Here is a 26,278-nt window from a genome sequence, read left to right as displayed (position 1 = left end):
TTTCTTTATATGTTTTTTTTTGTATGTTGTTGACTGGTGCAATATACAAATGTCTCACCATGCTTGAGTCTTAATGTTATTACCAAAGTGAGATTTTTCTAGATTGTATTTAACAAGGTACTGTGCGTTATATGATGATCTTGTTATTCTGTCTTGTATTAATATTAAAAGAAAGAAAAAAATAAATCAGCTCTCAGATGAGAGGTGGTTCCCATCATTCACTTAAAGCTGCAGTAGGTAACTTTTATAAAAAATAACTTGTTACATTTGGTGAAACTTTCACTATATCCCGACAGCAGTACACGAGACAGATAATCTGAAAATCCAATCCTCTGGCTCCTCCTAGTGCTCTAATGGCATTTATAAGAATCCAACAGGCCTGAACGAAAACAGCCAATCAGAGCTGAGAAAGATAGAAATACACTTTGGGTTGGTGGCTTGAAGATAGTTGATTGGTGAGTTTCATTCCCAGGGTGTCAGTACAATCGAAATGGCTGCCGACAAATAAACAGATCGTGAACACACACAGGAGGTTTCAGTAGTCAGGCTTTATTGAAGATGTCATTACCAGACCTTTCATTTGGCAAGAATAAATGACTGAAACTCAAGGCAAATAAACTAAGAAATCAACAGAAACAGAATAAATGACATTAGTGAGGAAAAGCTGTAATAGTCAGGACAGCTGTTTATACGAGTCCATACAGAAGATTCTAGCAAGTGTCACCCAGTGTTACATCTGGATTTATTGAGAAGTGGCCTGAACACAATCAGAAATGTTAAAATGACTAAATAGACTTTTCTTTTCAAAACTAAAAGCAGTGTAGTGGAGTAATAAAGTATCTTAGATAGTGAAGCTGATGTGAAAAACGGCACTAAGATTAAATCAGAAGCCAAACCAGGTGTGGATGTGAATACCACGCCCCGACTGCAATGAAATCACAGGGCAAACACTGAGTGTGCAGCAGTGTGTGCTATCATACAGTATATCTAACACAGTAACATAATGACATACTCAACTTTAAAGCGGCCCTGCTTTTGACACAGCAGTTATTATTGTGCATCCAATACAGCTCAGACTCTCATAGGACACTACAGCGCCAAGATTCTTGTTTTTAAAGAATCTGTTCAGATTTTTACAAGTCTACCCTAATACATTAGTTATTGTTCACTGTAATCATTCCTCATTTCCATACTGGCCCTGAAGAGATCCCTGCCTAGTGTAACTAAACATCATAAATTACATTATGTACCTGACGCACATTAAGTACATGAATTAAAAAAAATGTATTACGGTAAAAGGATATTAGTACTGTTGAGTTTTCATCCATATTTTACCACCACCAAGTTTTTACAATCAAAAGAAACAGTTTTGCTGTATGAAAATACCTTATGAATATTATGCCAGTGGTTGTCTGTGCAATTTACAGTCTGTAAGATAAAAAAAACAACTTTATTCCATAGAAATTCCTTTAAAAGTTTGTATGAATAAAGGTTTTGCAATGAGATATAAGAGCATTTTACTACTTTTTTACTTTAACTTTACTTTAAACCTATTTTGAGTTTACGGTCTGATGGTTTGCTGTGTAACTGACGAAACATACGTACGTTACCTAATATATTGTTTACTACTCAACTCATTTCTGACAGCAAAACTTTGGTAGAAACATCAACAACTCTAAAGATTTTTCCATTATGCAAAATTATAATTTTGGTGCAGAAGAAACAAAAGCAATAGAGACACAAGGAATTAACTTTATCTCATATAAATTCAGACAAGGCAAATAAACACTGTAAGGTTGGGCTGGGTAAGGGCAAACAGGAATTGATAATACTGGCAATATACCAACACCATTGCCTGGATTTTTTCACAGAATGAGAACTATTTTGTGCCTCATCTCTTACAGTATAATTACACGAAGGCAGGTTCATTTTACAGCCAGCACGAGGAAGAAAAAAACAGTAACCAACGACTTCATCAGCATACCAATGAAATGTATCAGTGTATTAAGATGGACTTGGAAAAATTAAACCTAGCCTCTCAACATTTAGGTCAGAAAATACAGATACAGGCTACATCATATGTATAGACACAGCTTCAGGTTCCACAGTGACTCACAGCTCAAATGTAGTTAGTTAGCTACCGAGGATCGTTTGTGGTATATCTTATACTGTAACAGTAGTGCAAACACATCACAGCTTAGAGCGCCATCAAAATGTAGTGATGATAAACTGAAACTGCTGCCGTTAGCGTTCCACTCGCCTGGTATTATTCCACCCTGGAAAGTTAAAATCATCCCATTTCTGAGTTGACTTGAATGCACCTTTACCCCACAGCCGAGTCAGGTTGAGTTTATTGGGAAACCAGTGAGTGAGCTGAGCTATAGAAGCCAAACTAAAGGTAGCTCCAGCTAGCTGATGTGTGAAGGATGGATTACTATAAAACACACACTCGTACACATGCACACCCCACACACAAAAGTCATCTCCTAAAAAACATTGCAGACTTCCAATTTCAAATAGTCATTCTGACATAATATATTATAAACCTTTTACAAATAAAAGCTTCAAGGATTAATACGCATTGCTCAATTCATAAATATATGCAGCAAAAATACAATACAATAAATCTCTTTTAGGAATCAAGACAGGACATAAAAATATGTAAAAATCTTCACTAAACTTTACGATTAGAACATCTGATTCTTTCAGAGGTGCTCGAGTTATTTTGCTGAAACAGCAGAGCCACAGATAGGCAGAGTTTGACCAGGTTGTATCAATCAACACACCCCAAACATTTGTCTGGACTTAACTGTACACACCATGCCTACGCTTATAAAGCTAAAACATTAGGGCTGCAAATATACCGCCATCCATAAAACCGACATGGTGACATGGAAGCTCATTTTAAAGGTGTGTACGACTGAATGTGAATTTTCGCCTCAAGGTAATCACATAAATTTGACAGCTGGAGGGTTTGGAGTGTGCCAGTGTGTGTCAGCTGACACTCTGGCCCCCAGGAAGAGTGCTGGGCTTTGAAGCCAATTGGACATAGTGGCTGAATCGTGTAAATACAGCAATGGCATCCAGCCCAAAAAGACGTTTTCCATAAGCTTACACTGTGAAAGAAGCGGATGTAAAACGTTGGATACATTATATTTGAGCGTCACTAACCGCTGCGAAATGACTCATTTTATCCCCATTCAAGTTAGCAGAGGGCTAAACCGGAAGTTAGCGGCTCGGCCGGTGGAAGTCTCTAGTCCTTCTGTTCTATGGGCCTCACAATGCGGAAGCATATGCGGGAGATTCGGAAAATGAATTAAGGAATTAAGGAAATCAAAGTTTTTAGGCACTGAGCAGCTTCCATAAGAATGTATCCAGTTCTTTTCCTTGTCGTTGTATGTTGATGAATTTTATGTGCTAAAGTTGGAACATTTTCAACTTGCACAAACATGACTTGCGTAACCTAGATTGAATTTGCACCCATTCGCTTAACATTCAGTCTGAACACAAGGGCTCTCAGGTCATTGTCTCTGGAATTTTTTTTTACATTGTTTTAAATATCTGTGGTCACCGGTTGTGACTGCTATACTTTAATGCAATATCAGAGTGTGTATCCACATGTACCCACATGTGGATGCTGCCTGTCTATTTGCCTTTTTTTTAAAAAACATTCTTATATCTTATATGATGTAGCAAAAACAGCTAACCAAACCTAGCTCACTGATAAATGTTACATTATTTTAGAACCTAGCTCAGGTTGAACTCAGTTTTGTTTAGAACGTCAACAGCTTTCAATAAAAATGTCCATGCCCCGTGCCGTACGCCTTCATTACATGCTAACGAAGGAGAAAAGAAAACTAGCAAGCTTTGGAACTTTGAGACTACAATATCCTCAAAGGAGAGTGTATATTTGCTCTTTAAGAAGCCCACAAAACTGGAACTCTGGTTTACAACCAGCTGCCTTCAAAGAGGAGGTAAAAACCAGTCTGTGCGAATGGTATTCAGTTAGCAGCTAGCACTGTTTAGCCAACATGGCTGACACAGAAACCTGGGACATCCAAACTCTCTTGATCAATGGCTCATTGTAACTTTCCACTAAGGCAGTGATTTTCAAAGTCTGGGTTGGCCCATTGAACACAACATGCTAGATTATTTTTGCATATACCTTTTCACATATCTGCTATGCATAGCTACAATATTTTCAGTCACTTTAAAATATATACTAAATTAATATCTGAAATTAAAATGTGCCAGCCCAGAAAAAGTTTGAAAATCACTGCAGTACAGTCAGTCAAAACAAAAAATCAATGAATACTCAATACTTGTACCATAATTCATTAACATCTAGAAATCAAAGTGCTGTAAATATGAAAAATTAAAGGAGAAAACCGCTAATTTTAACATGTGCATTTTATACTCATTATTGTGATACACCTCCAGGGAATGTGCCTTAGAAGTCTACAAAAGTTATTATATATAAACTGTGACATAACAGGTAGTTCCATTGTGTACTGTTTCAGACATCATGCAAAAGACCAGTTTGATTTTGAAAGACTCATTAAAACATTATGGGATCTCAAACCAGGTAAATTATCTTAATCTTTGAAACCAAAATTACTGAAAGAAACAGTCCTCAGTCCTCCTCATGTGGCATCCCGCAGGAAACAGATTGGTGACCCACTGGTTCATAGTTTAGACAAACATTACAGTAGACGTTGGATACTGACAAAGAAGGACTGCGTGAGTTTTCTAGACAGGAGGAGGAAGAAACGGAGGCGTTTTGGCTTTTAAATGGCTGACAGTTGAACGCTGACACTGCTTACTCCTTCTTCTGATTGGCTAGTAGGGAGGCCTCCCATCGCTGTGCCATGGTGTTCTGTCGTCGTGGCACAGAAGAGAGGGAGGGGGGGAACTGGAGGGAGGGGGAGATTCAGCTAAACCACTGGAGCCAAAATGGATGGATAGATGGATAGTTTCATGGTTGGATGGATTATCGGATGGATGGATGATGGATGGATGGGGCAAAAGAGAAATGAACAGAGGATGGGATAGTTGGAGGAATTATTAGATGGACGGATGAATGGAAGAGGAATGGGTAGATGAAAAAATGAGCCCAGTAATGAATATATTTGCTAAATTGTGAACTAATGGATTAAAAAATTAATCAGTCCAACTGATTAACAAATCAGAAAGTTCACAATTAAAAAAGGTAACAAATGAATGAATGAGTAAAGGAAGAAATCAATTACCCAACATGGAAATTGCAAAAGCAAAAATCTGAATATGAATCTCATGCCGAGTACTTATACACAGAGTAATATAATCATTCTAGTATCAGGAAGGACTAGGACTCTGCAATATGACCATTACATCATTACATGATAGATATCGTTTCGTTTTATGCTCTATTGCTTATTTCATTGTGTCGCAAGTAACAGTCTTTATGGCAAGATTTTTGCGTTCTTCAGCATGGCACAGATGCAAACACAAAATCTGCATGAAGGAAGATAAACAGAGTAATTCCAAACAGAAACAAACTCAGACTAAAGACAGCTTGTACCTAAAAGACGTTCTAAATCTGTCACATCGACATGGTTTGTGTATAAAAATAACATCAAATGTAATACCAAATAGGTCTTTCCAAGTGGTTATTCAACTATTCATTTATTGAATTTAAAGAAAATGTGCTATATCATAACACATATCATTATCTGACCTATATCAAGATATGGGATTTTGGTCATATCACACAGCCCTAGGAAGGACAATAAATGTTTGAATAAATATTACTGTAAGGGAATACATATATAAAATATCTAATATATATTTTATATATATATTATTATAATAAAATACAATTGCATTCGTGGACTCTATATGTACAGTATATGTGCTTAAAGCTGCACTCATCAATATATATAAAACAATGGATTAATATGGCCAGAGTTGGTGGAGACCAAAACAGAGCCAAAAGGAGAGCGAATATTGGTCAGGTGAGCTGAAACATGACTTCCAATAAATTATGTTGCTTTGTCTGCTGGATGTGTAACTGTTTGCTGACACATATGGCATAACAACATCACTCTTTAAAGTCAATATGATGTGTAATAAATCGTGTTGCTGGCTTACTACCTGCCCCTATGTGGTAGCAAAACATCAATTCAAGCAGCTTTAAGAGCGTTCAACAGATTTCTTAGTGCCTGACGAAGACGCTTCTAGAGGGTCTAAGGATAGAGGTTGCTGTATTCTGTACATATTGTTATGGCCCTTGAGGCTAATTTGTGATTTGTGATAGTAGGCTGTATAAATAAAATTCCCTTAGATTGACTTCTGCTGAAGCTGACTACTATCAGTGCCTTTAGACATACTTCATTAACTTGGCTACATTTGGCTTTGTCCAGTAAGCTGATTTCTGAAAGCTGCAGTATGTAACTTTAGAAAAATTACTTTTTTATTTGCTTTCACTGTATCCTGACAGTAGTAAATGAGACAGAAGATACTGGAGATAAGTCAAGCACATCTGAGTTTGAAACCTGTTTTGCATCATAATTTGCATTTTAGCCATGGTTATGTTCTTGGCTTAATAATTGTTTGGAATCTTCTTCTTCAGTAGATTTTGATTGATAAGTAGATCAAGTCCTCTTGTTCTAGGATTTCAGAGGCACCATACTGCTAATGTGGAGTACTTTTAAAACTATAATAAACTCCATTAAAGTCCATTAACTGGATATAGATATAAATCGTCAGAATTCCTGTTTACTTTGATACAAAGGCTGCAGCAGGCAACTGTGTCTCCAGATAAATAGATACTGTGTGTGTGTGTGTGTGTGTGTGTGTGTGTGTGTGTGTGTGTGTGTGTGTGTGTGTGTGTGCAGCCAACCTTGTGGTCACAAGACAAACTGGATCTTTCCATTTTGCGGGTCCTAGAGGGGGACGAAGGGGAGGAAACACATCTGTCTGGAACCTCTGGCACTGGAATACAATAAAATGCAACAAAAATACCAGAAAATCAAACCAGAAAAAATAATAGACCTTTTTCACAACAGCCATTTTTACATGAAATAGTTGGATAAACACAGGTGTTACTAACATTAATTAAGGCTCCATTCCATTTAGTGTAGCAGATCCTTTCCAGGAAGCCAACATTCACACTAGCAGCACCCTGACTATGTTTGACCTGAATGGAACCGTAATTAGTATCATTGGTGTTTACCTTACTATTTTGTGTCAAAATGGCTGCTGTAAAAAAGGTTGAGATTATCCCCAGACAGAAACCAAACAAAAATGATTTTCTCATCCCACACACTCTGTCATCCAGTATGGAATATTGTCCTGTACAGCATTGGTGAAAGCACACCATCATCTGCAAACCTTTGGATTATTACGGACACTATTTTGGTTTCACAGCTATAAATTCACAGTAGGGCCACAAAATGGCTGTCACTGATGGCGTGGAGGGGAGTATTAGCTGAATTACAACAGGAATGTTTCTAGGACTCTACGTACCGTTGTAACTGATGCTATCGCTCAGGGCCGGAGACACCAGCACAGTGTCATACCTCTCCCTCCCTCTCCTCCACTCCTCCTCCCTCCTCCTCCTCCACATCTCCTCCCTCTGCCTCCTCCACTCCTCCTCCCTCTGCCTCACCATGCGGATCTCTTGCTCCACCAGCGACTGGCTGCTGAGGGAGCGCAGCTTAAAGAACGGATTCGACGAGAAAGTGCTCTCCTGCGTTTCCACGGACACGGGGGCTGAGCTTAGGCAGAACTCGGAAGCACTGCGAATGATCAGGTTGGAGGTCTCCACGACGATGACGTTCGCGGAAGGCACCGTATCCAGGCTTATGGGCCAATCGGAGAGGCCCCCGATTGCAGAGGAGAGTAGGCGGTTCCTGGAGGTGGAGCTGGAGCAGTCAGGCTCCAGGATGATGACATTATTGGCTGTCATTTCATGGTAGACAGACCGGGGAAGGGAGGAGGAGCAGGAAGGGGATGGAGAGATGGATAAGGTAGGGGTGCGGCAGGCTGGAGGTCTAGGTGGAGATCGTCCTGTTTGCAGAGTGGATGGTCTGAACACAGAACAGAAAAATTGTGAATCTGTGAAAAAAAAAACCCTGAAACCTAAAAATAAGATTTGAAACTGTAAAAAAAAATACAATCTGCAACTGACAAAATTAAGGCCTCAAATATCAAAATATATGTGGAAAAATATTATTTATTCAAAAGAATTCAAGAATCGAATCAAAATCATATTTAAACTAACAAAACTTTTCCTACACTTGCTGTTTATATAGGTGACTGCTTGCAGTTTCCCTGCCATCAGGTGACCAAAAAACCAAACAAAAACTTGGTTAATGCAGCTTCAAATTTGACCATTTCCATTAAAGCTGCAACGATAAGCCGATTAATCAATTAGCAGCCAACTATTAAGTTAATCACCAACTATTTTGATAATTAATTAATCATTTTGAATTATTTATTATGACTAACAGTAAACTGAATATCTTTGGGTTGTGGACAAAACAAGACATTTGAGTAAGTCACCTTAACCCAATCTATTATACTCTTCTTAATGTACCACAAAGACTGCATTGTAGGATTCCACACTGGCACAAGCCTGAAGAGCTCATTTTTGCTACAAGCTCTAGGTGTAGCAGAAGAAAAGCACTGCCATTTCAGTACATTTTTTGTTACCTGGGTATAGTCAGACCCTGTGCAATCATCCCCCTCTCCCTGCGGTGGCGTTCCTCTCTCTCCAGAGTCAGGCGGATTTCTCTCTCCACTGCAGTCTCCGGCTCCTCCAAGGGGCTGCGGTATGACGAGTCATCCAGGCCTGAGTCCTCGGAACTGGGGGACAGGGTGGAGGACAGAGGGGGCTCCCTAGGCACTGGTGGATGGATCTCTCTTTGAGAGGACAGGAGGAAACCCGGCTTGTTAGGATTAACTAAAACTAAAAGACACAAGACTTGTGTTTCTATTTAATTTCATTTTAAATTTTTGGGGACTTTTTTATGGATAAAGTTGTCTCTTCTGAGTCACATGTAGACTATGCTCTTTTTATCTGCCAATTTGGTGATAGAGAGAGGGCTAAAATACAACAGGGGCCCCTATCTGGATACGAACTGAAGGCATTACAGTTGTGTACACCTCCAACACCCCTGTTCTGAGCAGATGGATGGAAATGTCTGACATGACTGCTTTGTACATTTAGGGGAAGTTATCAGCAATTCAGGGCTGCAACTCACAATTATTTTTATTATCAATTCATCTTCTGGACTGCAAAAATCTCCGAGCACTGTGAGAAATGACCATTGTAATCTCTATAAGCCCAATGAGACATTCTCAGATGTCTCGTTTTGTCCAACCAATTGTCCAAAATCCAAAGATATTCAGTTGACTATCACATAAGGCAAAGAATAGCCCTCACATTTGAGAAGCTGGAACCAGATGATATTTTCTAGTTTTGCTTGATAAATGGTGTTAATGATTGTACAATTATTAAAATATCACGTTGAATCACATAATCAACCACTTGATTCAGCTGCACAGCGACACGCTCTCTAATAAAGCAGGAACCCTTACAGGAACTACAGTTAACCCCTTGATTCCAACACACGTTTTCTTTAGAGGTTATGAGAAACAAGTGACCCTCCTGGAAACAAGACAGAAAGGCAGATGCCTTCACTAGTATTTAAAAAACGTTGAAACACAATCAGCTGTATACAAAACAAAAATTTTGCAGTGTAGCGGAATAACAACTTACAAACTTCTCATTTTTGTGTACAAACTTGCAATAGAAACGTATTGCTAAGTCTAAAAATGAGTGTCACTAAAAAGAATTTACTGTTATAAATAAGCAATTTGTATTTCTGTGCCGAGCTGTTTAATTGATTTATTTTTTTATTTGTTTAATTTAAATTACCTACCTGTGTTTGAGTCGAGGGCTGCGAGTTGGGGGGTACAGTGAAGTGTGGGTACCCTGGAAACTCCCCTGAGCTCTTAGCCCTGGTTTGGGGATTGGCTGACCTTTGACCTCCTCCTCCATCTTCTTCCACTGCTGGCGTGCCAACAGAAAGTCCACATGCTCAGTGGAGACATTTTCACTGCGGGTGTCTTGGTGGACACAGAAATCCACAGGAAGCTGATGGAAAACAGGAGGTTCAGGATTAGATTACTGAACATAGAGGTGACTGGGAGACACATACATCATTACAATTAAACAGAGACCAGACAGTCGGCTGTGGCTCAGAGGTAGAGCGGGTTGTCTATTAAGGTTGGCGGTTCGATCCTCTTGCTGCATGTCGAAGTGTCCTTGAGCAAGACACTGAACCCCAAATTGCTCCCGATGCTGTGCACCGATGTCTGACTGTATATGAATGATTAGTTTCCGTTCTGGTGAGCAGTTGCGATGTGTGACAATATGGAAACAATTTACACAGTCACAGTAAGAGAGAAGAAGCAGCTTCCAGCAATGTCAACTAGAACTGGTTGACAACTTATTTGTTGAATTAATTAATTTTGTTTAAATAGCGTTTATTTACTTGCGTTCTATTTGTGAGATGAAAAGATCATGAAAACAAACGACTCCAGCTCCAGACATGTGATTGATATCTATTTTCTCTTCTTACTCTTGGGTGCATAATTATATTTATCCAAAATAGGCCACAGTGTTTTGTTTGTACTTTAATTATGACAGCTTTGTGCACATGCAACATATTCAGTTCATTTTGCCGTAGACACCAATGTTATAAATGACCTTGCATTGCCTTTAATTGATAGTGACCCCTGAAGAGTGACAGGAAGGGGGCAGAAAGAGGGGACGACACGCAGCAAAGGGCCACAGGCCGGAATCAAACCCATGGCTCAACCTTGGAATATGGGGTACCAGCCCCATGTCTCACAATGTTTCACCAAGTTTCATACAAATCAAGAGTACTTCACCATAATCCTGCTGACAGACAGACAGACAGACAAACAAACGGCACCAAACAATAACTTGGCGGAAACCATTAATTGTGTGGCTGAGTGCGAGCTCTCCAGCATGAAAGTCGGATGCGTTCACCACACAACCTTCACACGCTGACTTTGCACCTTGCTACATAAAGGTCACACTACTTCCTGGACTGTGTGCTGCAGAATATCTTAATATGAAGTAATTCCTAGGGTTAGAGTTGACTAGAGTTGGGACTGATCCGATTAAATATCAGAATCAGGTGCTGATAATTCACTCATCGGATATCGACAGATCCAGATTCCATAGTCTAGTTTTAATGTTTTTATGAATTATAAATAACCATCTTGTTGTTAGCAGAAATGTATTTATTAATTTGTAATTAAACAGTTCTAGACGTACAGGCGGCACTTGTAACGTACTTGCGGTCATAATGTAACATGAGACAGTCTGCAACTGAGTGAGCAACAGTTGGCTAACTTAGTTCGGAGATCAAAACTGGGAAAAGCAAGGCAATGTCTTCAGCTCTACAAAAAAAGAGGGGAAAGTCTTACCCTCCTGTCGGGGTCTGTGGAGCTGGTTGTGGAGCTGACAGAAGGAGACCGCATGAAAAGCTCTTCCCTCGACTTCATCTGCTCTTCATCATCATCCCTGCGTCCCCTCCTCTCCTCCTGCTCCTTCTCTACCTCCACTTCTCTCTGCTCCTCTGTTCCAGTCTCTACTTTTCCCTTATCCTCCCCTCTCTCCTCCTTCTCTCCTCTTCTCTCCTCTTCCTTGCTCTCTCCATCACAGGCACTGTCATGGATTCCGCCACCTTCTTCTTCCTGGTTGATGACATCACAGGGCGTGAAGGCTGCCCATTGGTCCTCCCCGGCGTCGCTGTCCGAGTACACAATAGCCAGCTCGGCTTGGAGGCAGTCACTAAGGTGACTGTCGCTAAGGTCGTCTCTGTTGCCAGGGTCGTGACCCCAGGCCTCCTGCAACATGGCTGCTGCAGGCTGCTCTGAAGGGTCTGAGGTGAGGGGCTCTGATGATGAAGGACGCTCTGATGATGAAGGACACACTGGACTGTCACAGATGAAGAGGAGCTCTGCCAGATCGTCTTTCATCTCTCCCTCTGTCTCTCCTAGCCACCCATCCTCTTCTTTCGTGTCTCCTGTTCCAGCAACTTCTCCCTCTGTTTCTCCAATCCCTCCATCCTCACCTTTTATTTTTACTCCCCCTTCATCTTCTCCCTCAATTTCTCTTCTACCCCAATCTTCGCTCTCTGGGTCTGCTTTACTTGCATATTCTCCCTCTATTTTTCCTCTACTTTCATCTTCTATCTCTATTTCTTGTATCTCCATTTCTCCTGTCCCTTCATCCTCTCCTTCTGCCTCTCCTCTTCCCTCATCTCCTCCCTCCTCTCCTCCTCTCTCTGTCTCTTGTCCTCCCTCACTTTCACCTACTTCCTCCCCTCCCCTCTTCTCTCCTATCTCAAAAACAAGATAGTCACACTCATCTCTGTCTGTTTTTTCATTTTCTCTCTCTGCAGCCTCGTCTTCCTCCTGCTCGTCCCTGAACGGCCGCTGTACCCCGTGGACCTCTGGGTAATGTAGTTCCTCTACTTCCTGGCTGTGCCAGCTAACCACGTTTTCTCTTTCCAGTTCTGTAAGCGGTGGTGATGAGCTGATCTCCATGGTAACTGGATCTGTTGGTTGTGTTGGAGTGGGAGAGTCGTCAACTGGGTTATCGTTGTCAGAGCTACCGTTGTCGTGGTTACCGTCCGTTAGCTCAGCTGTTGCCCTCCTTAGCCCAGCTGTGGCTCTCTGTGGACACAAACAAATTTCCATTTTTTAAAATCATCATTGTATAACATGTGAAACAGCAGCAGGGAGCGACGGTTGGTGTGTGTGAGAAGGAGATTAGAGCAGAGAGCTAACGTGAGTCTGTCGTCATCATCTCAACACAAGATTTGGACAATTCTGCACGGGATGTCATGTCCCTGTGTCCGGTCCATACGTGTTCTTGCTTGGTCCTTTGGTGACAGTGGATCACTTTATTTTTCAATGTAAAAGATCATTCAGACTTAGACAGTCCCAAATTTCTGATGTGGTCAAGTCAGACAAGGAATCAGCAGGCCATCTTGTGTTGTAAAAAGGCAAAGACCCACTCTTTCTGACAGAGATGGCTTACGCCATGTATTGCATGTACTGCTCTTGGTGTGGCCTGACATTTGTGGGGAATACTAAAATCGGCAACTCGACCGCACACTTTAAAGATGAAACAATTGTAAAATCCAACAACAGCAATAAGCATGAACTTTGGAAGATTATTTTTGGTTGTTGAGAGTAGTGTACTAGGGCTGCCTCCTAATATTTGACTAAATCATCGATGAGAAGAGTTTAAGTCGACCCACTTTTCCTTAGTTGGATAGTGGCAGAAAACCAAAAACATCAACACTGTGCCTTGTCACAGGGACAAAGGGATCACAGGATTGTTGCAACATGGACCTTTTCTCTTATAAAACAAGACACAGCACTGTTTCATCTGCTAACTGTGCTAGCTGCCATTAGCTACTTAGCGGTCCTATATAACCTGACTCTACCCAGAAGGAAAGGGGGAGGTTTGTTTATTCTACTAGCACAGGAGCTCTGGATAGCCAGGAGCAGGTATTCAAGCCCGGAGCCTACCACAAGGAGCCGAACGAGCCCCCAAAACCAACAGAGGCCAGGTGATTTACAAGAGTTGGTCAGGCTTATGTTTAAAAAAAGAACTATTTAACTCTCTGATTTTTTCTATTTATTACCAAAGCATTTGTTAGTAACACAGTTAAGATGGGAAAATAAATATGAATGTGTTGCACGTCGATTTATGTAGAGCTCCTAAAATTTTCAGTAGGGAAGTTAGTCTGGAGACTAAAGTTCAAGGGGTACTAACATAACATTTTAACATTGAAATGATTACATTGTGACTATTTAAAGCTCCTACAAGGTACTTTCATTTTGTGTTGATTCTGGCAGCCTCTGTGGATAAAAGCGGAAGTGTTTCTACCGCCTTGTTTAATTGATTGTATGGGGAATCTGACCCGCTGGCAGGCATTAAGAATAGGCAATCTTCTCTCTGTTGGTCTTGTTTGTTCATGTGGTCATATAGAGGCATCAGTATTCAACTGAGACTGTTTCATAACCAGTTAAAAATTCCCTTTTCATAGGTTTAAGTCCAAAGTATAAGATTCTTTTATTTTAATTTTAATTTACATGACTTAGAATCTTACAATTTTGATGAAGAACGCCGACCTAGAACAAGGTTTGACAACTACTGGACTCAACGTGAGTATTTATTTTTAGCATTTGTGACTATTCATCATCTTTTCTTCTTGATGACAGGAACAGGCTTTCATAATGTTTTTTATTAACAATACTATGCATACAAATTGTTGTTTTATGCTTCTCTCTCATCACATATTGGTATAATAGAGATTCAACCTGAAAAAACCTGCTATATTGCCTTATGTAAGAAACATTTATTTGGAAATATATACGAAACAGGATCATTCGTGTAAGTTACACCCAACACACATACATTTCTGTGCGCATATAGACACACTCATATACACACACCCACACACTCTAGAGTAGATTAAAGCAGTGTTTATTCCCTGTAAGAGTTTGATAGGCTACAGTGAAGCCTTCATATCGTTACCATGGTGGCAATGCGTTGGCTGTGAGTGGGTTTGCAGATTATTATGGTCTGTCATTCCAGGCATGTGCTGGTGACAGACGGGAGGTGTTGCCATGGTAACACTAAGTATAGATGCAGAAGCAAGCTGGTAAAGTCACTTCTCTTTCAGTAAAGTCACAATGTGTGGAGAAAGATCAGATTCATCAGCAGTTCTCAGTTACACGTGCACTCCTTAAGCTGCATACGTTATATTAATGTGATGAGATAATAGATGTATATAAGTTTAACAACTAAAATGTGAAAAGTGTACAAATATTTATCCATGCTTGCTAACCTGAAAATATACTCACAAACCCAGGACCTAAAATGACTGCAGAACGCAGCACAGCCTCAGAACAGAGGACTAAAAGAAACCCTTTATCATTAGTAAAGTCTCATAAACAGAAACCCTGAATGATGCTTTTTAGAGAGTCTATGTAGAGTCTGACTGGTTTCTAAATGTACAAACTAGGAAACAAAATGTGTTATCTGTATTTATTCTTCACTAATCCAGCGTTAAATCATTTCACAGCAATTAAAGTTGTGCCACCATGGTCCCCCCATGTTTAAAAAAAATGCTGCAAAAGTGCCCTCTTGGATGCCCCTATGGTAGATAAAACATAATAAAGAGAAGTGAAGAAAATGCTACGAAGCATTTCTTCACTGGTACAAGTGCTCTCTAGGTTGTCCTTCCAGTGGACAAAACACAATAAAGTGCCCTCTAAGGTGCCCTTCTAGTGGAGAAAACATAGTAAAGTGCCCTCTAGCCCTCTAGCTGTTTCACCATAAACGTATCACATTTTATTTTTTCACCTCATGGCCAACATCATTATAGTGGACTTCCTACAGTTGGTTCTTCAAACTATGGAGGAAGGGTTCACCCAGCACTTTGTATAAATTGATTTTGCCTAGCACTGAATTTCTAGACCTCAGTTAGCTGTGACGGCATGGCACAATGGCTTCTTGGAACAGCCGTCATTTCGAGTACATGCACAGCCCATGATTAACCGTTCTCCACATCAGCATGAACCCTTTCTACAGTTGACTGGATGAAAGCACCACTCACTGGGCTGCCATAAGCCTTTGCTTGAACTTTGACATGAGTCATGAGCCACAATGCCCCAAAAAGTGGTCATACAAAAACCACAAAATCAATGTTTTTGTTCTTCTGTTCCAAAAAGACCCACATTTCAGATTCAACTCAATTCAATTTTAATTGTATAGCGCCAATTCATAACAGAAGTTATCTCAGGACACTTTTCAAATAGAGCAGGTCTAGACCGAACTCCTTATAACATTATTTACAGAGACCCAACAATACCACCATGAGCAAGACCTTGGCGACAAAGGCAAGGAAAAACTGGCGATCTGGCATCACTTTCACTAGGACGATTATATGTATGATTATTTCAAGTGTTCTAATCTCCCACATCAATGGTTAAGATCTATTTAGGTTTAAACAACTAAAACTACTTTGTCATGTTTCAGAAAAGACTGTGGTCATGGTTAAACGAAACCAACAACAACATTCCACAAGCTGAGAATCATGCACTTTTAGGTTAATATGTGAGAGTAAAAACGCTAATATAGCAGCCAAGAACTATAGCAATGTAAAGATATAGTATGTATATGTAGATATAGTGTTCTGAGCAGAGAAAAACATCACATTCCCTCTGCCTGTGTTGCTATCACAGCCTCTCTATGGTTTTTTTAAAAAGCCACTGGAGGCTGGTGGCGTGTGATAGTGATATTACGGCTGTTGGTGGTTAAACAAAAGGTCTGTCTCTGTAGGGATCCATTCCTTAATGTTGTCAGACACATAAAAATCTGAGCCTGTCTGAGCACTTTTAATAGATGTACTTTGTCAGAAGCATTTGTGTCCAAGGCTTAGCTAATGTTACATAGAAGCCTGTTTTGCAGGTATTTTCTCATCTAACTTGGTGAATTAAGCATTTATTTCAACTAAATAATTCTTGGTGATTTCTGGAAAGACAGTGGAAAGACAAAGACAGTTACAGTGAATTCCATTTTGTTTTCATCCAGTTTGAAGTGTGTTTTACAAGTCTGGTCTGCCGTAATGCCCATTGTTTTAGTCTGAGATGCTGGTGCTCCAGTGCGACATCTAGTGGCAGTTGAATTTCACCTTCAACAGTCACTCCCTTGTCCACTGACTTTCCCAAGTGAAACATACACTAAATAGGCCTCCCTCTCACATAACCTATAATTGCAGAAATAGTTGGTTGTGATTATCATTCTCACTTATACAGGTAGTGAAATAAATGACATTCAAAGCAAAAGTACATATGCAAACAGGATTGGTGAGCAGACATTCTGAGCATAAAACATGAAACATTCACATTTCCATCTCTAGATGTATGTCCAGACAGTGTGTTAGGTGCTTCTGCGGTCCTTCAATCAATTCATTCTCAACATAGCCTGATCTTCAATTCTTCAGATGAGTCAGCATATGTGGATGGATTGGAAAGTTATTAGTTGCGCAGCAGCTCTCAACTCTAATCCCTGTTTCTGATCACTGCCTGCCTGGATTTGAACCCGCGACCTTTTGGATTATTGGCAGACCTCTCTAACCTCTGTCCATCACACAACTTCATTTTGAACTTCATTTATTATGAAAGCCAGCCGAATGAAATAGCTTGTAAAGTGAATGGTCTCAAACCTCTGTTTGCCCCCCCCCCATCAACAGCTGGAAACAGCATCATTTAATCAGACACCTCTTAATGTGTGTGAGTGTGTGTGTGTGTGTGTGTGTGTGTGTGTGTGGGAGGATTACAGAGCAGCTTTAGGCATCATGTGTTTTATCAAAGATGAGGAATAAGTGAAGGCGTGCTGCCTCATCAGTAACATTCAACAATTCATTATTCTATTCTGTAATATTTTATTCTACGTTGTATTCAATCATATCTGCCGGCCTACATTTCTTTCTGTTCTGTTGTATTCTTTATCATCCAGTGTAGTTACATTGTAATGGTAATATTATATTCTGTTCTGACAGTTCTGTGCTATGACTACTGAGCCAAGTGTCTTATATAAGACAGCATCTTAAAATCGGGCAAAGCACCAAAATCGTGACAGATAAGCGCACATACAGAAGCCAAGAAAACCGGGCTCTGGTGGTAGCTCGAGCTAAGCCAAAAAGCCTCGCGCATATACACCTCGCGCGTAGGCTACGTGGTGGCCACCAAAACCCGTCCCCAAATCTCCACCGCACGAGGAGGAGGAGGCAATAAACCCGGGGGAAAAAAGTGTCCTTGTTTATTATTAAGACGTTGTTGACGTGTGTCGCTGATTTGTTTATTTACCTACCAACAGCTTCCAGCACAGCAGCCAAAACGAGATCATCTCCAGGCGGCCGCGGCGCGCGCATTCCTCTCCACCTCTCCCCAACGGTAGCGCGAGCAGCCAGGCGGCCACCCGCTGGCGCGAGGAGGGACGCATACGAGCTAGCTGACGGCTGCGGCGCGTGTGTGTGTTTGGTGGAGAGAGGTAGAGAGTGAGGAGAGAGTGAGGAGAGAGAGAGAGAGAGAGAGAGAGAGGAAGGATATATCGACCTGTGCTATTATGTTGCTGGTGAATTAGAGCAGAAGAGATAAATCTGTATTGGCAGACTGTTGTACATCTCTCTCTCTCTCTCTCTCTCTCTCTCTCTCTCTCTCTCTTTCTACTATATCCCTGCCTCTCCCACTCTCTCTCTATCTGCCATCCCTCTACCTGCACGCGCATGCTGCATCCGGTCGCCCCCCCTCCAGGCTCCAACATTGTGTAAATGATAGCTGTGTGGGCTAGGCCTATTGGGATGTAATATTCCATGAATTCATGGTTTGATTGGATGCTTTATGGTTACATCACAAGTTGGTACAACAATTTACAGTGGGTATCAGATTTAAAGCTGCAGTAGGTCACTTATAAAAAACCTTTCAGTAATATTTGCGGAAACTTTCACTATATCCTGACAGTAGCACATTAAACACATAATGTGGGAAAAGATCAGGTTCCTCTGGCTCCTCCTAGTGCTCCTAATGGTATTTGCGAGAATCAACCAGGTCTGAACAAAAACAACCAATCAGAGCCAAGAAAGACAAAAAGACACTTTGCATTGGAGGCTTGAAGAAAGTTGATTGTTGAGTCTCATTTCCAGCATCTGTATATGACACCCCAGGAATGAGACTCAACAATCAACTATCTTTCTTGTCTATGATTTGTTGTTTTCATTCAGGCCCGGTGGATTCTTACAAATAGGCTACCATTAGGAGCACTAGGAGGAACCAGAGGAACCTGCTTTTTTCACAGATTATCTGTCTCATGTGCTACTGTCAGGATATAGTGAAATATAATATCTCATATAAAGAGACTACTGCAGCTTTAAAGCAGTATTATATTTGAGACTCTGGAATGAAACAAGCTGTTTTCTGCGCCATATTAAAATCAAGAGAAATGTTGTATCTTCTGGCTGCACAATTCATCAGATTTAAATTTAGATTCCGACTAACAAATATAATATGTCAGCTGGTAAAAAAACCCAATAGAGCTCACATTGTTTGTTGAATCCAATACAGTAGGCTGTCATACAGGCCAATATCTGTCACTGTATAATTTGGCATGCTTTCAGTAAATATTGATGCATCAGTTTTTGTGCTTCTTCACTCATAGCCCAGGGTGCGCAGTTTTCCGGACAGCGGGTCAATAAGGCAGTCTGCTCACAGCATGCGACACAAAGCAAAGTCACTGCTCAGTGAAATGGAAAAAAAGCAGCAACATACTTCAGCTCAACAACCAGGACACTGTAATTTAAACAAATCATGCAGCAAAGTTCAATTTACCATATCCTACTGTATTTTACCTCTCTTGTTGAGTATGCAACCATAGAATCCTAAAAAAAAGAGAGAGTTCATTTTGTGCCAGATAAATAAGACAAAGACTTGTTTCTCACTTGTTATAAAGAGTTCGGTCTAGACCTGCTCTATTTGAAAAGTGTCCTGAAATAACTTCTGTTATGAATTGGCGCTATACAAATAAAATTGAATTGAATTGAATTGAACTTGTTTTACTAACGTTGGACGTTGATGAAAGAAAATAATGTGTATATATATATATATGTTAGTTACGCTAGAGCCTCTGAAATTCACTTTGATTCCTTATACGTAGTTAATAATTTTTTCATACAGGGATTCATTTTGTTACTTTAGAGCAATTCAAGACAGGTGCATGCTGGGATTGTAAAAACTACAAGATGTTAGTGCTTGTAGTGTGGTCCGCAAATTTGGCTCGTTTATTAACAAGGTCAGCATTGGAGCTGCAGCAGTGGCCCCTCCCCTCCCGTATGAGTAGCATATCCATAATATGCTTCTGACTGAGTACTGTATGCATAATTCTGATATTTTACACTATGTACTATTCATATAAATCAATAACAATAAGATTTTTTATACAACTCACCTATTTAAATTATATTAAGGCTTAACGTTATGCATAATTAGGCATGGCCGCTTTGAGTGACAGGTACGTCAACTTGTACGTCAAAGGTCTCTTCACCTCTGCCATTCGCCATGTCCATAGAAACTGCTGAGCCAGGCCGGTTACATTGACCACTCATTCCGCTCCAGTCCTCTGGTTCTAGCACAACTGGCACCACTCTCTGACAGCATTCCTCCCCCTGTTCCAGACCTAAAAACTTCTCCCACAGTCCAAAGCTCCGGTCCACCAATACTCCCCTGGTGTTCTGAGCACCCAGTCTCAGCCGTTAAGCTAACTTGTGTTAATGGCAAATGGGCTGCATTTATATAGAGCTTTTATCCAAAGTACTATGCCATTTGCAATTTGCTAACCATTCATACACACACACACCAATGGCAGTGAGTTACCATGCGAGGAGCTGGTCCGACCATCGGGAGCAATTTGGGGGTCAGTGTCCTACCCAAGGACACTTTGACATGGAGACAGGATGAGCAGAGATTTGCGATTAATGTTTGCGAACAAATTGCATCCTTGTCTCAGGCTCAATAAATCATTGGCCTTTACTGTATGAGACCTTTACCTTTTTCTTTCATACCTTCCTCTTTCACCCCTTCTCCCCCTCCTTTCCTACATCCTTTCATTTGTAGTTCCCCCTCCTCCACCTATGTCATTCCTTCCATCATTTGTAAAGGAACTATTTACAAAACATGTCAAAGCATTCTCGCCATTGTTGCAGTAGAGACGGATGAAATGAAATGACCCTGCTGGCGTTCGATTTGTGACCTTTCACATTGACTGACAGACTGTTATGTCATCTGTGTGTGAGCGAGAGTTTGTGAGCTAGGTGAGCTGAGGTAAGGTTCCAGTGTCTGAACACCAGCTCACATCTGGCTGAACAGACAAAACACACAAGCACACACGACAAAGCTCTGGGTGCCAGCCACCCTGAATAAGTACAACAGATTAGGGAGAGACAGACAGACAGATGAACGGGAGGAGATGGGGACATAGAGACAGACAGGAAGAGAGAGAGATGAGTGCTTCTGCCATCACTATGAGAAGCAAAACCCAGATTTGACCTTCAGATACAAAATCATTATTGAACTGCCTCCAAACTAGACTGTTGATGTAATGACTTTAATCTGGTGACAATCTGCCCTTAACCCTTCATAGTAAATCAAATCCTCACAGTGCACTGGGAAGATCTGGGACTGTCTTTAAATACTCTGTAGATTGAAATTTATAGCAAAGTAATACTCGGGATTGCAGTACATGGTATCATTATTGGACCAATTGTGAAAGTGAATTGTGTCCCTGAAGTGTGTCGTATAAGCAAGTCTAAAAAGACAAGGCTGTGCCAGGATCAGGACCAAGACATTTTTATTATGAAATAATAAATATTTAATTAGTTCAATGGTAAAAGTGGATTAAACCAGTGTGTAACATTTAGGAGGCTCTATTGTCAGAAATGGAATATAATATTCCTAGTTATGTTTTCATTAGTGTATAATCACCATATATAGGAATCATCGTGTTTTTGTTAGAATGAGATGCTTTTAGTAGGAATACACAATATGGATATTTTTTTGGTTTTCGATAACCGATAATTACTTGCTTAGCCAAATTTTCGTGCATCCCTAGTTTCTATCTACAGATGTGGTGCTGGTTTTTACCTGTCAAAAGGCAGAACACCTGTTGACTGATCGCTGATTAGAGCATGACTCAAACTAAATGAAAAAATATTGTATGATATTCTGATTTGCTGCTCTATCAACAGGATAATAATATTTGTCAGTGAAATATATGGTACTAGGACCTTGGTATTACTCACAGGGCTAGTTGGTAAACTAGTACAGCTGGTGAGCTTTCTGCTAACAGAAGCTAGTTGGGAATATGGTAGCATTATTCAGTCTCAATAGTTTTTTTTAAATTCTTTCAATTTTTTCAGTAATGGGCAGTTTACTCCCCCCCGCTCCATCAACCGCTGTCTCATAACTGTCTGTAAAACATTATTCTATAGCAGAATGAGTCTAAAACCCCAAAAGGAGTTAGCATTTTAGCATTTTGCCTCAAAGTCAGGTTTACAAGATTTGATTAAAAGTTGGAAGTTTAGTGGTGGTGACGTGGAAGTAATGCGACCCTGGTGTAGTTGGTTTATAGTTACGTTAGATTTTTACATTTACTCTTCAAAAATCATAAAAGTGGTGTTCATTTGTGAAGATTATCTTGCTGAGCAAAACATATAAATATCATAAACCTTTGTTGGCCACAGAGATTATTTTCTGCAGTAATCCAAAATCCAGGTTGGCCTACAAAAATACATCGTCCCTGAAGCACTCTACTGTGGAGCAGTTCAAAAAAGTGGATGCTGCAACACAGCCAATGAGCTACGATAGCTTACTAGATAGACTTTCTGGCTCTCCATTCCCTCAAAGGTCAGCACTGTAAAGACTGCTCACTATTGGTCAACAGCGTAACAAATCTTCAACTTAAGTAAAATTGACACAAATATTTGTTTCACCCAACCCAATGAGAAATCCACTGATTGCTGCGATTCCACTGACATGCAATGATTTTGCCACAAAGTTTTGGAGTTGTTGTTTAACACGACTTAATGCTGTTGTATTTTATGTGAGGACACAAAGAGAAACACAATAGGATGTTTCCTCAGCAGACATTTTAACGTGTTAAATAAAAACAAAATCAGGTTTTAAAAAATACTAATGGTGGCCATGCTAGTTAGCCCATATTCACAATACCATGGGCTTGAACTGGCACACCTGCATAGAATGGAGCTGTTATTTGTTACACTGATGCTTTTCTTATACTCTGAAATGCCTGCTGCTGGGGAAAGACCTATTTGAAGATAAATATCTGCATAAGTGGGAGAACAGACACAAACGTCATTGGGTGGTTGCTTTCCATTCTGAAAATTTTACTTCCTGCTTCCCTTGTCAAACGTTATGTAACAGCAGACTAAAGGGAGGACCTGAAAAAATACCATAATGATATAATGTGACTGATTCATATGCTATGGCTTTCAAAGTCACTTGATCTCAACCCAACTCAACATCTATAGGAGATTTTGGAGGGACGTGTTGGACAATTCTACGAGAATCTACGCTTTTTACATTTATCTTTCACCCATTGGTATGTCATTTCAGAGGTCACTTACTGGATCAGATTGCATTTTTAATAAAACAGCCCCATATATGGGTGTAAACCTGCCTTCATGTGATATACCAAAATGTCTTTACTGTGATTCCATCGCATGCAGTGGATTTTTCCAGTGTAAATCATTATGTGTTTTTCTCTTGACTGGTAGATGAAAGACAAGGTCACAGCTAGATGACACTGTGCTGTCAGCTCTATCACACGCACACACACACACACACACACACATGCTCACACATTCATTCCCTTCCTCTTCCTTTCAGCCTGTGTTAACATCACCAGTGTTTCCTGTAGTCCACACAAACAGATCAATGGCGCTATGAGATAAAATAATGCATGAAGTTATGCAATCAGTTAAAAAGGCTTTTCCCCACATGTTGTATTTAAATGACATATGGTGCCATCATGATAGATCTTCGTGCAATTACGTTTCTCCGAGGCGTTTCCATTATTCTTTTAGATTAGGATGTCCTGCTTAAATGTGAAGATAAATCAATCAACTTGAGATATATTACTAAACATTGTCTATTCCAGCATGTTCAGGTTTACTAAATCCATTAAAGTAAAACAAACAAACAAAACCAAAAAAACTTCTCCTCTCACTGATGTTCAATCTCTAGATTTCCCAGAATGCATTTTGATCACCACTACAGATGTTAGGGTATTATTAGCACCCAGTGTTAAGGGAAGACTAGCAGGGAGGATGTGGGGCTTATTTGTTTCTTATTTCTTTTTCTTTGTTAGTCCTTACCCTTTATTTTGGATTTAGATCTTCATTAATCTGTCATTTCTTTTTGATATGCCAATTATTTGGCTTCCTATTTACTTCAATGCCACATGCACAGTTGTACACTGTAATGCGATCCAAGTTAATTAAACTAAAAAACAATTGTTTTTATAGTGTATGGACTATGAAAATGAGCACTGAATGTACTAATGTAATGTACGTAATGTAAACATATCTGCTCAATAAAAAAATGTTTGTTATTTAGTACCTAGTATTACTCAGTGATTTGTTAATTTTTTTAAAAGGGAGGATGGTCCAATGGTTTAGGGTTAGTAACCCCCATAGGTCTGAGGTGTAATTTCAGTAGTGCAGACACTACTGAATGATAGAAACAGTATATATTATAGGAATATTACAAGCACAAGTGTGTCTTTATGAACCTCTCATTTTTCTGCGACTACACTTTGCTTGACACTACTCTATAGAGTACAGGCTAGTATATAACTGAGTATTTATACACAAAAAGTAGTTCAGTGGACCTTGTCACCACTTAAATAAATGCATGGTTGCAAGATGAAACTTTTTATTGATTTAGATAAATCCTTTAGGTTTCGAACATTATTTTGATGACTTGTGTTGACAAAAGGTAGAGACATTTTTATGAGTAGCCTAACCAACTTAAAAACATGTGTTTATGCTACCAATGATTAAGTCAGGAGTAATTAAATAAATTACTTTTAATTGTAGAGGAAAAGCTAATTCCCCTAACTCAATGTAGTACATTTGTTGAACATAATTTCATTAGAAGTTGCCATCACTCAAAAAGATTGCTGCAAAAATTTTGTTTTGTTGGGCCAAAACATTTGTTATTAGAGTATAGTTTAAAGAATATTATAGATCCCAGATGAAGCTGACAGAGACGTTGGACTGAAAGGAAAAAGTGCAATTACAAATCCATCTGCAGCTTCAGCACCACTGACAGCCCCATGGATTTATCAATATACAGCACCGTGATATTTCAGTCAGATAGTAGATCAATGAGTCAGGCAGACTAGACTAACATATTCAACATACCAGCCCCTCTAGCCCTGCACGCTCTCTGCTACAAGGGAATGGAGAGGGTGTATGGTAGGTTAACAAGGCAGATGGCATCCCCAATCTCAAATCGCCAACTGGTGTCACTATTGATCAAATTTGGCTATCAAGGTATTTTGCGAGTGGCAGTCCACCTGCACGGGCCAACAGGTGTGATTGGTTGGATTTTTTCCCGAGTGATAACTTCAGTTGGTGTTTTCAGAGATGCTGTACTGGGGCTACTGTTAGCACAGACATCTTTTATAGGGATTGTTGAACATAGAAAAAATCCTACATGAGCTACAGGCGTGGTTTAATTCTAAGTGTGGGAAAACATCTATGAGAAATGACTATTTGTTGGAAAACAACAATGCTGGCTGCTAAAGAGGTTAGGGTAGATGCTGCTAGCATCAGGTATATCAGAACTGAAAAGAGCAAAGAACGGCCCTGAAGGCTTGCGAATGGTTCTTTCTTCTCTCCCGACTGGCTTCAGTAAGACTTTGGCTACGTTATATGGTTCGTTGATCTGATTAGTTGAAGTTTGCCTGTGATAGACAGATGCTTCATCCAATCATCTGCCAAGTATTTTTTGCGTCTGCCCTCTTTCCAAACAGCTTCCAACGACATCTTCCCAGATGGTTCTGTGTAACAAACCATCTGGTGCAGTCTGGTTAGTTAATTTCATGTTTGGGGTCGAATGTCTGATAATTGGTGTCTATGCTTTCCAAAGTTCTATCCTTAATTTAGCTTGGGCTTCAGACTTCTCCATAATGAATAAATCACACACCTCGATGAGAATATTGCATAAAATACACACCACATTGTGTTATTTTTTTCTCCTACAGGTTGCATCCATACAGGTATCGTAACTGAATCAGAATCAGAATCAGAATCAGATTTATCAGTATAATGATGGATCCATATATAAAGCACACAGAAACAAACGTCCTGTTTGAACTAGGAATCATTACAGCAGTTATTGATTCCTAGTGGCCCTCAGCAAAACTTTCAAGGCAAGCAAAAGCACAGAAAACACAAGGAGAGTGGCCACGTCTTACCTGCTGTTCCAGCTGTTAAAGTGGTGTGATGTCAACTGGTTAGACTGGTATGAAAGCGAATTATTGTTCTGTTTCTGTCCCTATAGCACGGTGGTTCTCTTCTCCCTTATATTATTTCTG

At 40.0% G+C, this 26,278-nt stretch overlaps 1 protein-coding gene across 6 annotated transcripts; it reads right to left on the bottom strand.

Moving 5' to 3' along the window:
* Positions 1-528: 528 nt before the first annotated feature.
* Positions 529-26,278, bottom strand: LOC127369718 (uncharacterized). 6 transcript variants are annotated; one of them, XM_051411400.1, is made up of 7 exons: positions 26,159-26,278; positions 11,506-12,759; positions 9,927-10,141; positions 8,695-8,904; positions 7,507-8,069; positions 6,881-6,972; positions 529-4,912 (listed from the first exon to the last, which is right to left on the bottom strand). In XM_051411400.1, the coding sequence occupies exons 2-7, from the start codon at positions 12,628-12,630 to the stop codon at positions 4,820-4,822; spliced, it is 2,298 nt and encodes a 765-aa protein (XP_051267360.1). In that variant the 5' UTR covers positions 12,631-12,759; positions 26,159-26,278; the 3' UTR covers positions 529-4,819. The 6 variants fall into 6 exon arrangements, with proteins under 6 accessions (XP_051267360.1, XP_051267352.1, XP_051267315.1 ...); XM_051411392.1 differs by lacking the exon at positions 26,159-26,278 and adding an exon at positions 17,974-18,398; XM_051411355.1 differs by lacking the exon at positions 26,159-26,278 and adding an exon at positions 17,978-18,398.

This window comes from Dicentrarchus labrax, unplaced genomic scaffold (genome assembly GCF_905237075.1).
Source record: "Dicentrarchus labrax unplaced genomic scaffold, dlabrax2021, whole genome shotgun sequence".
NCBI classification, from domain to species: Eukaryota; Metazoa; Chordata; class Actinopteri; family Moronidae; genus Dicentrarchus; species Dicentrarchus labrax.
Note: the sequence above shows the minus strand (reverse complement) of the source record. Positions and strands in the feature narration are given on the sequence as shown.